This window comes from Oncorhynchus gorbuscha, linkage group LG02 (genome assembly GCF_021184085.1).
Source record: "Oncorhynchus gorbuscha isolate QuinsamMale2020 ecotype Even-year linkage group LG02, OgorEven_v1.0, whole genome shotgun sequence".
NCBI classification, from domain to species: domain Eukaryota; kingdom Metazoa; phylum Chordata; class Actinopteri; order Salmoniformes; family Salmonidae; genus Oncorhynchus; species Oncorhynchus gorbuscha.
Genome location: NC_060174.1, coordinates 110440069 through 110457846, shown reverse-complemented (window position 1 = coordinate 110457846; position 17778 = coordinate 110440069). Strand labels below are relative to the sequence as shown.

Sequence of the window (17778 nt, the reverse complement as noted above, 5' to 3'; positions counted from 1 at the left end):
CGTGACAGGGCGTAATGTGTTTGTCGTGACAGGGCGTGATGTGTGTGTCGTGACAGGGCGTAATGTGTGTGTCGTGAGAGGGCGTGATGGGCAGTGTCGTGACATGGCGTATTGTGTGTGTCATGACAGGACGTGATGTGTGTGTCGTGACAGGGCGTAATGTGTGTGTCGTCACAGGGCGTGATGGGCAGTGTCGTGACAGGGTGTGGTGTGTGTGTCGTGACAGGGCGTGATGTGTGTGTCGTGACAGGGCGTAACGTGTTTGTCGTGACAGTGCGTGATGTGTTTGTCGTGACAGGGCGTGATGTGTGTGTCGTGACAGGGCGTAACGTGTTTGTCGTGACAGTGCGTGATGTGTGTGTCATGACAGGGCGTAATGTGTGTGTCGTGACAGGGCGTAATGTGTGTGTCGTGACAGGTCGTGATGGGCGGTGTCGTGACACGGCGTGATGTGTGTGTCGTGACAGGGCGTGATGTGTGTGTCGTGACAGGGCGTAATGTGTGTGTCGTGACAGGGCGTGATGTGTGTGTCGTGACAGGGCGTAATGTGTGTGTCGTGACATGGCGGAATGTGTTTGTCGTGACAGGGCGTAATGTCTTTGTCGTGACAGGGCGTGATGTGTGTGTCGTGACGGCGTAATGTGTGTGTCGTGATAGGGCGTGATGTGTGTGTCGTGACAGGGCGTAATGTGTTTGTTGTGACAGGGCGTGATGTGTGTGTCGTGACAGGGCGTAATGTGTTTGTCGTGACAGGGCGTGATGTGTGTGTCGTGATAGGGCGTGATGTGTGTGTCGTGACAGGGCATAATGTGTTTGTCGTGACAGGGCGTGATGTGTTTGTCGTGACAGGGCGTGATGTGTTTGTCGTGACAGGGCGTAATGTGTGTGTCGTGACAGGGCGTAATGTGTGTGTCGTGACAGGGCGTGATGGGCGGTGTCGTGACAGGGCGTGATGTGTTTGTCGTGACAAGGCGTAATGTCTTTGTCGTGACAGGGCGTGATGTGTGTGTCGTGACAGGGCGTGATGTGTGTGTGTGACAGGGCATGATGTGTGTGTCGTGACAGGGCGTAATGTGTGTGTCGTGACAGGGCGTGATGTGTGTGTCGTGACAGGGCTTAATGTGTTTCGTGAAATGGCGTAACGTGTGTGCGTGACAGGGCGTAACGTGTTTGTCGTGACAGTGCGTGATGTGTGTGTTGTGACAGGGCGTAATGTGTTTGTCGTGACAGGGCGTGATGTGTGTGTTGTGACATGGCGTAATGTGTTTGTCGTGGCAGGGCGTGATGTGTGTGTCGTGACAGGGCGTAATGTGTTTGTCGTCACAGGGCGTAATGTGTTTGTCGTGACAGGGCGTAATGTGTGTGTCGTGACATGGCGGAATGTGTTTGTCGTGACAGGGCGTAATGTCTTTGTCGTGACAGGGCGTGATGTGTGTGTCGTGACAGGGCGTAATGTGTGTGTCGTGATAGGGCGTGATGTGTGTGTCGTGACAGGGCGTAATGTGTTTGTTGTGACAGGGCGTGATGGGTGTGTCGTGACAGGGCGTGATGTGTGTGTCGTGATAGGGCGTGATGTGTGTGTCGTGACAGGGCGTAATGTGTTTGTCATGACAGGGCGTGATGTGTGTGTCGTGACAGGGCGTAATGTGTTTGTCGTGACAGGGCGTGATGTGTGTGTCGTGATAGGGCGTGATGTGTGTGTCGTGACAGGGCGTAATGTGTTTGTCGTGACAGGGCGTGATGTGTGTGTCGTGACAGGGCGTAATGTGTGTGTCGTGACAGGTCGTGATGGGCGGTGTCGTGACACGGCGTGATGTGTGTGTCGTGACAGGGCGTAATGTGTGTGTCGTGACATGGCGGAATGTGTTTGTCGTGACAGGGCGTAATGTCTTTGTCGTGACAGGGCGTGATGTGTGTGTCGTGACGGCGTAATGTGTGTGTCGTGATAGGGCGTGATGTGTGTGTCGTGACAGGGCGTAATATGTTTGTTGTGACAGGGCATGATGTGTGTGTCGTGACAGGGCGTAATGTGTTTGTCGTGACAGGGCGTGATGTGTGTGTCGTGATAGGGCGTGATGTGTGTGTCGTGACAGGGCATAATGTGTTTGTCGTGACAGGGCGTGATGTGTTTGTCGTGACAGGGCGTGATGTGTTTGTCGTGACAGGGCGTAATGTGTGTGTCGTGACAGGGCGTAATGTGTGTGTCGTGACAGGGCGTGATGGGCGGTGTCGTGACAGGGCGTGATGTGTGTGTTGTGACATGGCGTAATGTGTTTGTCGTGGCAGGGCGTGATGTGTGTGTCGTGACAGGGCGTAATGTGTTTGTCGTGACAGGGCGTAATGTCTTTGTCGTGACAGGGCGTGATGTGTGTGTCGTGACAGGGCGTAATGTGTGTGTCGTGATAGGGCGTGATGTGTGTGTCGTGACAGGGCGTAATGTGTTTGTTGTGACAGGGCGTGATGGGTGTGTCGTGACAGGGCGTGATGTGTGTGTCGTGATAGGGCGTGATGTGTGTGTCGTGACAGGGCGTAATGTGTTTGTCGTGACAGGGCGTGATGTGTGTGTCGTGACAGGGCGTGATGTGTGTGTCGTGACAGGGCGTGATGTTTGTGTCGTGACAGGGCGTAATGTGTTTGTCGTACAGGGCGTAATGTGTTTGTCGTGACAGGGCGTGATGGGCGGTGTCGTGACAGTGCTTGATGTGTGTGTCGTGACAGGGCGTGATGTGTGTGTCGTGACAGGGCTTGATGTGTGTGTCATGACAGGGCGTGATGTGTGTGTCGTGACAGGGCGTAATGTGTGTGTCGTGACAGGGCATGATGTGTGTGTCGTGACACGGCGTGATGTGTGTCGTGACAGGGCGTGATGTGTTTGTCGTGACAGGGCGTGATGTGTTTGTCGTGACAGGGCGTGATGTGTGTGTCGTGACAGGGCGTGATGTGTGTGTCATGACAGGGCGTGATGTGTGTGTCGTGACAGGGCGTGATGTGTGTGTCGTGACAGGGCGTAATGTGTTTGTCGTGACAGGGCGTAATGTGTTTGTCGTGACAGGGCGTGATGGGCGGTGTCGTGACAGGGCTTGATGTGTGTGTCGTGACAGGGCGTGATGTGTGTGTCGTGACAGGGCTTGATGTGTGTGTCATGACAGGGCGTGATGTGTGTGTCGTGACAGGGCGTAATGTGTGTGTCGTGACAGGGCATGATGTGTGTGTCGTGACACGGCGTGATGTGTGTCGTGACAGGGCGTGATGTGTTTGTCGTGACAGGGCGTGATGTGTTTGTCGTGACAGGGCGTGATGTGTGTGTCGTGACAGGGCGTGATGTGTGTGTCATGACAGGGCGTGATGTGTGTGTCGTGACAGGGCGTGATGTGTGTGTCGTGACAGGGCGTAATGTGTTTGTCGTGACAGGGCGTAATGTGTTTGTCGTGACAGGGCGTGATGGGCGGTGTCGTGACAGTGCTTGATGTGTGTGTCGTGACAGGGCGTGATGTGTGTGTCGTGACAGGGCTTGATGTGTGTGTCATGACAGGGCGTGATGTGTGTGTCGTGACAGGGCGTAATGTGTGTGTCGTGACAGGGCATGATGTGTGTGTCGTGACACGGCGTGATGTGTGTCGTGACAGGGCGTGATGTGTTTGTCGTGACAGGGCGTGATGTGTTTGTCGTGACAGGGCGTGATGTGTGTGTCGTGACAGGGCGTGATGTGTGTGTCATGACAGGGCGTGATGTGTGTGTCGTGACAGGGCGTGATGTGTGTGTCGTGACAGGGCGTAATGTGTTTGTCGTGACAGGGCGTAATGTGTTTGTCGTGACAGGGCGTGATGGGCGGTGTCGTGACAGGGCTTGATGTGTGTGTCGTGACAGGGCGTGATGTGTGTGTCGTGACAGGGCTTGATGTGTGTGTCGTGACAGGGCGTGATGTGTGTGTCGTGACAGGGCTTGATGTGTGTGTCGTGACAGGGCGTGATGTGTGTGTCGTGACACGGCGTGATGTGTGTCGTGACCGGGCGTGATGTGTGTGTCGTAACAGGGCGTAATGTGTTTGTCGTGACAGGGCGTGATGGGCGGTGTCGTGCGTGGAGCAGGAAAGCAGAAGATTGGAGCGTTGTGTAATCTGGTTGGCTACTACTTCATAGGCTTCCCCATTGGAGTCTCCCTCATGTTCCCTAACAAGATGGGCATCATGGGTGAGTAGAGGATAAATAACAGCATGGTAATATATCAGAGGTGAGTAGAGGAGAGACAACATGGTAATATACCCTCTCTCTCTCTTTCTATTCTCTCTCTCTGCCTCCTCTATTCTCCCTCTTTTCCCCCTCCCTCTCTCTTTCTGTCAGGTTTGTGGATAGGCCTGTTCGCCTGTGTTTTAATCCAGTCCTTGTTCTTGGTAGTTCTGCTGTGTAAACTGGACTGGAAAAAAGCCAGTCAAGAGGTCAGCCACTATTTATGTCCTGTGTTTTAACCTCACTAGTTTCCTCTAATAGCTGATTTGTTTCGTCATGCCCTGCTCTCTCTGTGTGTGTGTGTGTGTGTGTGTGTGTGTGTGTGTGTGTGTGTGTGTGTGTGTGTGTGTGTGTGTGTGTGTGTGTGTGTGTGTGTGTGTGTGTGTGTGTGTGTGTGTGTGTGTGTGTGTGTGTGTGTGTGTGTGGGGGGGGGGGCGTTGGTTTTCTGGTACGCACAAGGATAGTAAAGCTTTGAAAATTCGCACAAGTGGGGACATTTCACCAGACCCCACAAGGAACAATGCAATTGTAGTGTGAGGTTAAGGGTTGGGGTTGGGGTTAAGGAAAATAGTATTTTGAATGGGAATCATTTGTTAGGTTCCAAAAAAAAACAAAAAAACATGTGTGTTGTTAGGCTCTGGTGAGGGCAGGAGTCCAGCTCCCTGAAAGGAGAGAAGAGCAGTTTGGACTGGAGAAGAGAGGTAACATTCCAGCAGTTCCATATATTCTAAATCCCATGGTTCCATTTATTCTAAATCCTACGGTTCCATTTATTCTAAATCCCAAGGTTCCATTTATTCTAAATCCCACGGTTCCATATATTCTAAATCCTACGGTTCCATTTATTCTAAATCCCAAGGTTCCATTTATTCTAAATCCTACGGTTCCATTTATTCTAAATCCCAAGGTTCCATTTATTCTAAATCCTACGGTTCCATTTATTCTAAATCCCAAGGTTCCATTTATTCTAAATCCTACGGTTCCATTTATTCTAAATCCTACGGTTCCATATATTCTAAATCCCATGGTTACATATATTCTAAATCATACGGTTCCACATTCTAAATCCCACGGTTCCATATATTCTAAATCCCACGGTTCCATACATTCTAAATCCCACGGTTCCATATATTCTAAATCCCACGGTTCCATATATTCTAAATCCCATGGTTCCATACATTCTAAATCCCACGGTTCCATATATTCTAAATCCCACGGTTCCATATATTCTAAATCCCACGGTTCCATATATTCTAAATCCCACGGTCCCATACATTCTAAATCCCACGGTTCCATATATTCTAAATCCCACGGTTCCATATATTCTAAATCTCACGGTTCCATATATTCTAAATCCCACGGTTCCATACATTCTAAATCCCACGGTTCCATATATTCTAAATCCCACGGTTCCATTTATTCTAAATCCTACGGTTCCATATATTCTAAATCCCACGGTTACATATATTCTAAATCCCATGGTTACATATATTCTAAATCATACGGTTCCACATTCTAAATCCCACGGTTCCATATATTCTAAATCCCACGGTTCCATACATTCTAAATCCCACGGTTCCATATATTCTAAATCCCACGGTTCCATATATTCTAAATCCCATGGTTCCATACATTCTAAATCCCACGGTTCCATATATTCTAAATCCCACGGTTCCATATATTCTAAATCCCACGGTTCCATATATTCTAAATCCCACAGTTCCATATATTCTAAATCCCACGGTTCCATATATTCTAAATCCCACGGTTCCATATATTCTAAATCCCACGGTTCCATATATTCTAAATCACACGGTTCCGTATATTCTAAATCCCACGGTTCCATATATTTTAAATCCCACGGTTCAATATATTCTAAATCCCACAGTTCCATATATTCCAAGTTTTAGGGTTCCATATATTCTAAATCCCACGGTTCCATATATTCTAAATCCCATGGTTCCATATATTCTAAATCCCACGGTTCCATATATTCCAAGTTTTACGGTTCCATATATTCTAAATCCCATGGTTCCATATATTCCAAGTTTTAGGGTTCCATATATTCTCAATCCCACGGTTCCATATATTTTAAATCCCATGGTTCCATATATTCTAAATCCCATGGTTCCATATATTCCAAGTTTTACGGTTCCATATATTCTCAATCCCACGGTTCCATATATTCTAAATCCCACGGTTCCAAATATTCTAAATCCCATGGTTCCATATATTCCAAGTTTTACGTTTCCATATATTCTAAATCCCACGGTTCCATATATTCCAAGTTTTACGGTTCCATATATTCTAAATCCCACGGTTCCATATATTCTAAATCCCATGGTTCCATATATTCCAAGTTTTACGGTTCCATATATTCTCAATCCCACGGTTCCATATATTCCAAGTTTTACGGTTCCATATATTCTCAATCCCACGGTTCCATATATTCTAAATCCCACGGTTCCAAATATTCTAAATCCCATGGTTCCATATATTCCAAGTTTTACGTTTCCATATATTCTAAATCCCACGGTTCCATATATTCCAAGTTTTACGGTTCCATATATTCTAAATCCCACGGTTCCATATATTCTAAATCCCATGGTTCCATATATTCCAAGTTTTACGGTTCCATATATTCTCAATCCCACGGTTCCATATATTCCAAGTTTTACGGTTCCATATATTCTCAATCCCACGGTTCCATATATTCTAAATCCCATGGTTCCATATATTCCAAGTTTTACGGTTCCATATATTCTCAATCCCACGGTTCCATATATTCTCAATCCCACGGTTCCATATATTCCAAGTTTTACGGTTCCATATATTCTCAATCCCACGGTTCCATATATTCCAAGTTTTACGGTTCCATATATTCTCAATCCCACGGTTCCATATATTCCAAGTTTTACGGTTCCATATATCCTCAATCCCACGGTTCCATATATTCTAAATCCCACGGTTCCATATATTCTAAATCCCATGGTTCCATATATTCCAAGTTTTACGGTTCCATATATTCTAAATCCCACGGTTCCCTATATTTTAAATCCCATGGTTCCATATATTCCAAGTTTTACGGTTCCATATATTCTCAATCCCACGGTTCCATATATTCCAAGTTTTACGGTTCCATATATTCTCAATCCCACGGTTCCATATATTCTAAATCCCATGGTTCCATATATTCCAAGTTTTACGGTTCCATATATTCTCAATCCCACGGTTCCATATATTCTAAATCCCATGGTTCCATATATTCCAAGTTTTACGGTTCCATATATTCTAAATCCCATGGTTTCATATATTCCAAGTTTTACGGTTCCATATATTCTCAATCCCACGGTTCCATATATTCTAAATCCCATGGTTCCATTTATTCTAAATCCCAAGGTTCCACATATTCCAAGTTTTACGGTTCCATATATTCTAAATCCCACGGTTCCATATATTCTAAATCCCATGGTTCCATATATTCCACTTTTTACGGTTCCATATATTCTCAATCCCACGGTTCCATATATTCCAAGTTTTACGGTTCCATATATTCTCAATCCCACGGTTCCATATATTCTAAATCCCACGGTTCCATATATTCTAAATCCCATGGTTCCATATATTCCAAGTTTTACGGTTCCATATATTCTAAATCCCACGGTTCCATATATTCTAAATCCCACGGTTCCATATATTCTAAATCCCATGGTTCCATATATTCCAAGTTTTACGGTTCCATATATTCTAAATCCCATGGTTCCATATATTCCAAGTTTTAGGGTTCCATATATTCTCAATCCCACGGTTCCATATATTTTAAATCCCATGGTTCCATTCCAAGTTTTACGGTTCCATATAAATCCCATGGTTCCATATATTCCAAGTTTTACGGTTCCATATATTCTCAATCCCACGGTTCCATATATTCTAAATCCCACGGTTCCAAATATTCTAAATCCCATGGTTCCATATATTCCAAGTTTTACGTTTCCATATATTCTAAATCCCACGGTTCCATATATTCCAAGTTTTACGGTTCCATATATTCTAAATCCCACGGTTCCATATATTCTAAATCCCATGGTTCCATATATTCCAAGTTTTACGGTTCCATATATTCTCAATCCCACGGTTCCATATATTCCAAGTTTTACGGTTCCATATATTCTCAATCCCACGGTTCCATATATTCTAAATCCCACGGTTCCAAATATTCTAAATCCCATGGTTCCATATATTCCAAGTTTTACGTTTCCATATATTCTAAATCCCACGGTTCCATATATTCCAAGTTTTACGGTTCCATATATTCTAAATCCCACGGTTCCATATATTCCTAAATCCCATGGTTCCATATATTCCAAGTTTTACGGTTCCATATATTCTCAATCCCACATGGTTCCATATATTCCAAGTTTTACGGTTCCATATATTCTCAATCCCACGGTTCCATATATTCTAAATCCCATGGTTCCATATATTCCAAGTTTTACGGTTCCATATATTCTCAATCCCACGGTTCCATATATTCTCAATCCCACGGTTCCATATATTCCAAGTTTTACGGTTCCATATATTCTCAATCCCACGGTTCCATATATTCCAAGTTTTACGGTTCCATATATTCTCAATCCCACGGTTCCATATATTCCAAGTTTTACGGTTCCATATATCCTCAATCCCACGGTTCCATATATTCTAAATCCCACGGTTCCATATATTCTAAATCCCATGGTTCCATATATTCCAAGTTTTACGGTTCCATATATTCTAAATCCCACGGTTCCCTATATTTTAAATCCCATGGTTCCATATATTCCAAGTTTTACGGTTCCATATATTCTCAATCCCACGGTTCCATATATTCCAAGTTTTACGGTTCCATATATTCTCAATCCCACGGTTCCATATATTCTAAATCCCATGGTTCCATATATTCCAAGTTTTACGGTTCCATATATTCTCAATCCCACGGTTCCATATATTCTAAATCCCATGGTTCCATATATTCCAAGTTTTACGGTTCCATATATTCTAAATCCCATGGTTTCATATATTCCAAGTTTTACGGTTCCATATATTCTCAATCCCACGGTTCCATATATTCTAAATCCCATGGTTCCATTTATTCTAAATCCCAAGGTTCCACATATTCCAAGTTTTACGGTTCCATATATTCTAAATCCCACGGTTCCATATATTCTAAATCCCATGGTTCCATATATTCCACTTTTTACGGTTCCATATATTCTCAATCCCACGGTTCCATATATTCCAAGTTTTACGGTTCCATATATTCTCAATCCCACGGTTCCATATATTCTAAATCCCACGGTTCCATATATTCTAAATCCATATATTCATCCCATGGTTCCATATATTCCAAGTTTTACGGTTCCATATATTCTAAATCCCACGGTTCCATATATTCCAAGTTTTACGGTTCCATATATTCTAAATCCCACGGTTCCATATATTCCACGGTTCCATATATTCTAAATCCCATGGTTCCATATATTCCAAGTTTTACGGTTCCATATATTCTCAATCCCACGGTTCCATATATTTTAAATCCCATGGTTCCATTCCACTTTTTATTCCATAAATCCCATGGTTCCATATATTCCAAGTTTTACGGTTCCATATATTCTCAATCCCACGGTTCCATATATTCTAAATCCCACGGTTCCAAATATTCTAAATCCCATGGTTCCATATATTCCAAGTTTTACGGTTCCATATATTCTAAATCCCACGGTTCCATATATTCCAAGTTTTACGGTTCCATATATTCTAAATCCCACGGTTCCATATATTCTAAATCCCATGGTTCCATATATTCCAAGTTTTACGGTTCCATATATTCTCAATCCCACGGTTCCATATATTCCAAGTTTTACGGTTCCATATATTCTCAATCCCACGGTTCCATATATTCTCAAATTCCAAGTTTTACGGTTCCATATATTCTCAATCCCACTGGTTCCATATATTCCGGTTCCATATATTCTCAATTCCACGGTTCCATATATTCCAAGTTTTACGGTTCCATATATTCTCAATACGGTTCCATATATTCCAAACGGTTCCATATATTCCAATCCCACGGTTCCATATATTCCAAGTTTTACGGTTCCATATATTCTCAATCACGGTTCCATATATTCTAAATCCCACGGTTCCATGGTTATATTCCAAGTTTTACGGTTCCATATATTCTAAATCCCACGGTTCCATATATTTTAAATCCCATGGTTCCATATATTCCAAGTTTTACGGTTCCATATATTCTCAATCCCACGGTTCCATATATTCTAAATCCCATGGTTCCATATATTCCAAGTTTTACGGTTCCATATATTCTCAATCCCACGGTTCCATATATTCTAAATATGGTTCCATATATTCCAAGTTTTACGGTTCCATATATTCTCAATCCCACGGTTCCATATATTCTAAATCCCATGGTTCCATATATTCCAAGTTTTACGGTTCCATATATTCTAAATCCCATGGTTCCATATATTCCAAGTTTTACGGTTCCATATATTCTCAATCCCACAGTTCCATTTATTCTAAATCCCAAGGTTCCACATATTCCAAGTTTTACGGTTCCAGATATTCTAAATCCCACGGTTCCATATATTCTCAATCCCACGGTTCCATATATTCCAAGTTTTACGGTTCCATATATTCTCAATCCCACGGTTCCATATATTCCAAGTTTTACGGTTCCAAATATTCTCAATCCCACGGTTCCATATATTCTAAATCCCATGGTTCCATTTATTCTAAATCCCAAGGTTCCACATATTCCAAGTTTTACGGTTCCATATATTCTAAATCCCACGGTTCCATATATTCTAAATCCCATGGTCCCATATATTCCAAGTTTTACGGTTCCATATATTCTCAATCCCACGGTTCCATATATTCCAAGTTTTACGGTTCCATATATTCTCAATCACACGGTTCCATACATTCTAAATCCCATGGTTCCATATATTCCAAGTTTTACGGTTCCATATATTCTCAATCCCATGGTTCCATATATTCTAAATCGCATGGTTCCATATATTCCAAGTTTTACGGTTCCATATATTCTCAATCCCACGGTTCCATATATTCTAAATCCCATGGTTCCATATATTCCAAGTTTTACGGTTCCATATATTCTAAATCGCATGGTTCCATATATTCCAAGTTTTACGGTTCCATATATTCTAAATCCCATGGTTCCATTTATTCTAAATCCCAAGGTTCCACATATTCCAAGTTTTACGGTTCCATATATTCTAAATCCCACGGTTCCATATATTCTAAATCCTATGGTTCCATATATTCCACTTTTTACGGTTCCATATATTCTCAATCCCACGGTTCCATATATTCCAAGTTTTACGGTTCCATATATTCTCAATCCCACGGTTCCATATATTCTAAATCCCACGGTTCCATATATTCTAAATCCCATGGTTCCATATATTCCAAGTTTTACGGTTCCATATATTCTAAATCCCACGGTTCCATATATTCCAAGTTTTACGGTTCCATATATTCTAAATCCCACGGTTCCATATATTCTAAATCCCATGGTTCCATATATTCCAAGTTTTACGGTTCCATATATTCTCAATCCCACGGTTCCATATATTCCAAGTTTTACGGTTCCATATATTCTCAATCCCACGGTTCCATATATTCTAAATCCCATGGTTCCATATATTCCAAGTTTTACGGTTCCATATATTCTCAATCCCACTGTTCCATATATTCCAAGTTTTACGGTTCCATATATTCTCAATCCCACGGTTCCATATATTCTCAATCCCACGGTTCCATATATTCCAAGTTTTACGGTTCCATATATTCTCAATCCCACGGTTCCATATATTCCAAGTTTTACGGTTCCATATATTCTCAATCCCACGGTTCCATATATTCCAAGTTTTACGGTTCCATATATTCTCAATCCCACGGTTCCATATATTCTAAATCCCACGGTTCCATATATTCTAAATCCCATGGTTCCATATATTCCAAGTTTTACGGTTCCATATATTCTAAATCCCACGGTTCCCTATATTTTAAATCCCATGGTTCCATATATTCCAAGTTTTACGGTTCCATATATTCTCAATCCCACGGTTCCATATATTCTAAATCCCATGGTTCCATATATTCCAAGTTTTACGGTTCCATATATTCTCAATCCCACGGTTCCATATATTCTAAATCCCATGGTTCCATATATTCCAAGTTTTACGGTTCCATATATTCTCAATCCCACGGTTCCATATATTCTAAATCCCATGGTTCCATATATTCCAAGTTTTACGGTTCCATATATTCTAAATCCCATGGTTCCATATATTCCAAGTTTTACGGTTCCATATATTCTCAATCCCACAGTTCCATTTATTCTAAATCCCAAGGTTCCACATATTCCAAGTTTTACGGTTCCAGATATTCTAAATCCCACGGTTCCATATATTCTCAATCCCACGGTTCCATATATTCCAAGTTTTACGTTCCATATATTCTCAATCCCACTGTTCCATATATTCCAAGTTTTACGGTTCCAAATATTCTCAATCCCACGGTTCCATATATTCTAAATCCCATGGTTCCATTTATTCTAAATCCCAAGGTTCCACATATTCCAAGTTTTATGGTTCCATATATTCTAAATCCCACGGTTCCATATATTCTAAATCCCATGGTCCCATATATTCCAAGTTTTACGGTTCCATATATTCTCAATCCCACGGTTCCATATATTCCAAGTTTTACGGTTCCATATATTCTCAATCACACGGTTCCATACATTCTAAATCCCATGGTTCCATATATTCCAAGTTTTACGGTTCCATATATTCTCAATCCCACGGTTCCATATATTCTAAATCGCATGGTTCCATATATTCCAAGTTTTACGGTTCCATATATTCTCAATCCCACGGTTCCATATATTCTAAATCCCATGGTTCCATATATTCCAAGTTTTACGGTTCCATATATTCTAAATCCCATGGTTTCATATATTCCAAGTTTTACGGTTCCATATATTCTCAATCCCACGGTTCCATATATTCTAAATCCCATGGTTCCATTTATTCTAAATCCCAAGGTTCCACATATTCCAAGTTTTACGGTTCCATATATTCTAAATCCCACGGTTCCATATATTCTAAATCCCATGGTTCCATATATTCCACTTTTTACGGTTCCATATATTCTCAATCCCACGGTTCCATATATTCCAAGTTTTACGGTTCCAAATATTCTCAATCCCACGGTTCCATATATTCTAAATCCCATGGTTCCATTTATTCTAAATCCCAAGGTTCCACATATTCCAAGTTTTACGGTTCCATATATTCTAAATCCCACGGTTCCATATATTCTAAATCCCATGGTCCCATATATTCCAAGTTTTACGGTTCCATATATTCTCAATCCCACGGTTCCATATATTCCAAGTTTTACGGTTCCATATATTCTCAATCCCACGGTTCCATATATTCTAAATCCCATGGTTCCATATATTCCAAGTTTTACGGTTCCATATATTCTCAATCCCACGGTTCCATATATTCTAAATCCCATGGTTCCATATATTCCAAGTTTTACGGTTCCATATATTCTAAATCCCATGGTTTCATATATTCCAAGTTTTACGGTTCCATATATTCTCAATCCCACGGTTCCATATATTCTAAATCCCATGGTTCCATTTATTCTAAACCCCAAGGTTCCACATATTACAAATCCCATGGCTCCATATATTCTAAATCCCACGGTTCCATATATTCTAAATCCCACGGTTCCATATATTCTAAATCCCACGGATCCATACATTCTAAATCCCATGGTTCCATATATTCTAAATCCCACGGTTCCATATATTCTAAATCCCACTGTTCCATATAGTCTAGATCCCACAGTTCCATATATTCTAAATCCCACGGTTCCATATATTCCAAATTTTAGGGTTCCATATATGTAAAATCTCACGGTTCCATATATTCTAAATCACACGGTTCCGTATATTCTAAATAATATATGCCATTTAGCAGACGCTTTTATCCAAAGCGACTTACAGTCATGTGTGCATACATTCTACGTATGGGTGGTCCCGGGATCGAACCCACTACCCTGGCGTTACAAGCGCCATGCTCTACCAACTGAGCTACAGAACCCACACGGTTCCATATATTCTAAATCACACGGTTCCATATATTCTAAATCACACGGTTCCATATATTCTAAATCCCACAGTTCCATATATTCTCAATCCCACACTTCCATATATTCCAAGTTTTACGGTTCCATATATTCTAAATCCCACGGTTCCATATATTCCAAGTTTTACGGTTCCATATATTCTAAATCCCAAGGTTCCATTTATTCTAAATCCCAAGGTTCCATATATTCTAAATCCCACGGTTCCATATATTCTAAATCCCACGGTTCCATTTATTCTAAATCCCAAGGTTCCACATATTCCAAATCCCACGGCTCCATATATACTAAATCCCACGGTTCCATATATTCTAAATCCCACGGTTCCATATATTCTAAATCCCACGGTTCCATATATTCTAAATCCCACGGTTCCATATATTCTAAATCCCACTGTTCCATATATTCTAGATCACACGGTTCCATATATTCTAAATACCACGGTTCCATATATTCTAAATCCCACAGATCCATATATTCTAAATCCCACAGTTCCATATATTCCAAGTTTTACGGTTCCATATATTCTAAATCCCACAGTTCCATATATTCTAAATCCCATGGTTCCATATATTCCAAGTTTTACGGTTCCATATATTCTAAATCCCATGGTTCCATATATTCTAAATCCCACGGTTCCATATATTCCAAGTTTTATGGTTCCATATATTCTAATCCCACGGTTCCATATATTCCAAGTATACGGTTCCATATATTCTCAATCCCACGGTTCCATATATTCTCAATCCCACGGTTCCATATATTCTCAATCCCACGGTTCCATATATTCCAAGTTTCACGGTTCCATATATTCTAAATACCACGGTTCCATATATTCCAAGTTTCACGGTTCCATATATTCTAAATCCCACGGTTCCATATATTCCAAGTTTCACGGTTCCATATATTCTCAATCCCACGGTTCCATATATTGTCAATCCCACGGTTCCATATATTCTCAATCCCACGGTTCCATATATTCTAAATCCCACGGTTCCATATATTCCAAGTTTCACGGTTCCATATATTCTCAATCCCACGGTTCCATATATTCTCAATCCCACGGTTCCATATATTCTCAATCCCACGGTTCCATATATTCTCAACGGTTCCATATATTCCAAGTTTTACGGTTCCATATATTCTCAATCCCACGGTTCCATATATTCTTCAAGTTTTACATGGGCTTTCCAGGGTATATTCCGGGACCACCCATACGTAGAATGTATGCACACATGACTGTAAGTCGTTCCATATATTATTATTATTATATTATTATATTATTATATTATTCTAAATCCCATGGTTCCATTTATTCTAAATCCCAAGGTTCCACATATTCCAAGTTTTACGGTTCCATATATTCTAAATCCCACGGTTCCATATATTCTAAATCCCATGGTTCCATATATTCCACTTTTTACGGTTCCATATATTCTCAATCCCACGGTTCCATATATTCCAAGTTTTACGGTTCCAAATATTCTCAATCCCACGGTTCCATATATTCTAAATCCCATGGTTCCATTTATTCTAAATCCCAAGGTTCCACATATTCCAAGTTTTACGGTTCCATATATTCTAAATCCCACGGTTCCATATATTCTAAATCCCATGGTCCCATATATTCCAAGTTTTACGGTTCCATATATTCTCAATCCCACGGTTCCATATATTCCAAGTTTTACGGTTCCATATATTCTCAATCCCACGGTTCCATATATTCTAAATCCCATGGTTCCATATATTCCAAGTTTTACGGTTCCATATATTCTCAATCCCACGGTTCCATATATTCTAAATCCCATGGTTCCATATATTCCAAGTTTTACGGTTCCATATATTCTAAATCCCATGGTTTCATATATTCCAAGTTTTACGGTTCCATATATTCTCAATCCCACGGTTCCATATATTCTAAATCCCATGGTTCCATTTATTCTAAACCCCAAGGTTCCACATATTACAAATCCCATGGCTCCATATATTCTAAATCCCACGGTTCCATATATTCTAAATCCCACGGTTCCATATATTCTAAATCCCACGGATCCATACATTCTAAATCCCATGGTTCCATATATTCTAAATCCCACGGTTCCATATATTCTAAATCCCACTGTTCCATATAGTCTAGATCCCACAGTTCCATATAGTCTAGATCCCACAGTTCCATATATTCTAAATCCCACGGTTCCATATATTCCAAATTTTAGGGTTCCATATATTCTAAATCACACGGTTCCGTATATTCTAAATAATATATGCCATTTAGCAGACGCTTTTATCCAAAGCGACTTACAGTCATGTGTGCATACATTCTACGTATGGGTGGTCCCGGGGATCGAACCCACTACCCTGGCGTTACAAGCGCCATGCTCTACCAACTGAGCTACAGAACCCACACGGTTCCATATATTCTAAATCACACGGTTCCATATATTCTAAATCACACGGTTCCATATATTCTAAATCCCACAGTTCCATATATTCTCAATCCCACACTTCCATATATTCCAAGTTTTACGGTTCCATATATTCTAAATCCCACGGTTCCATATATTCCAAGTTTTACGGTTCCATATATTCTAAATCCCAAGGTTCCATTTATTCTAAATCCCAAGGTTCCATATATTCTAAATCCCACGGTTCCATATATTCTAAATCCCACGGTTCCATTTATTCTAAATCCCAAGGTTCCACATATTCCAAATCCCACGGCTCCATATATACTAAATCCCACGGTTCCATATATTCTAAATCCCACGGTTCCATATATTCTAAATCCCACGGTTCCATATATTCTAAATCCCACGGTTCCATATATTCTAAATCCCACTGTTCCATATATTCTAGATCACACGGTTCCATATATTCTAAATACCACGGTTCCATATATTCTAAATCCCACAGATCCATATATTCTAAATCCCACAGTTCCATATATTCCAAGTTTTACGGTTCCATATATTCTAAATCCCACAGTTCCATATATTCTAAATCCCATGGTTCCATATATTCCAAGTTTTACGGTTCCATATATTCTAAATCCCATGGTTCCATATATTCTAAATCCCACGGTTCCATATATTCCAAGTTTTATGGTTCCATATATTCTAATCCCACGGTTCCATATATTCCAAGTATACGGTTCCATATATTCTCAATCCCACGGTTCCATATATTCTCAATCCCACGGTTCCATATATTCTCAATCCCACGGTTCCATATATTCCAAGTTTCACGGTTCCATATATTCTAAATACCACGGTTCCATATATTCCAAGTTTCACGGTTCCATATA

The 17778-nt window shown here is 41.0% G+C and overlaps 2 protein-coding genes across 5 annotated transcripts in view; both read left to right on the top strand.

Moving 5' to 3' along the window:
• The window catches only part of LOC124015538 (cell adhesion molecule 2-like), a 946327-nt gene that overhangs the window by 313508 nt on the left and 615041 nt on the right, over positions 1 to 17778 (top strand). The gene's annotated exons all lie outside the window — the stretch shown is intronic.
• LOC124015599 (multidrug and toxin extrusion protein 1-like) overlaps positions 1 to 17778 on the top strand; it is an 84010-nt gene that overhangs the window by 55976 nt on the left and 10256 nt on the right. The window contains exons 14-16 of the mRNA XM_046330950.1: positions 4058 to 4190; positions 4341 to 4435; positions 4861 to 4927. Coding sequence (XP_046186906.1) covers positions 4058 to 4190; positions 4341 to 4435; positions 4861 to 4927 — 295 coding nt within the window. The remainder of the gene's footprint in view (positions 1 to 4057; positions 4191 to 4340; positions 4436 to 4860; positions 4928 to 17778) is intronic.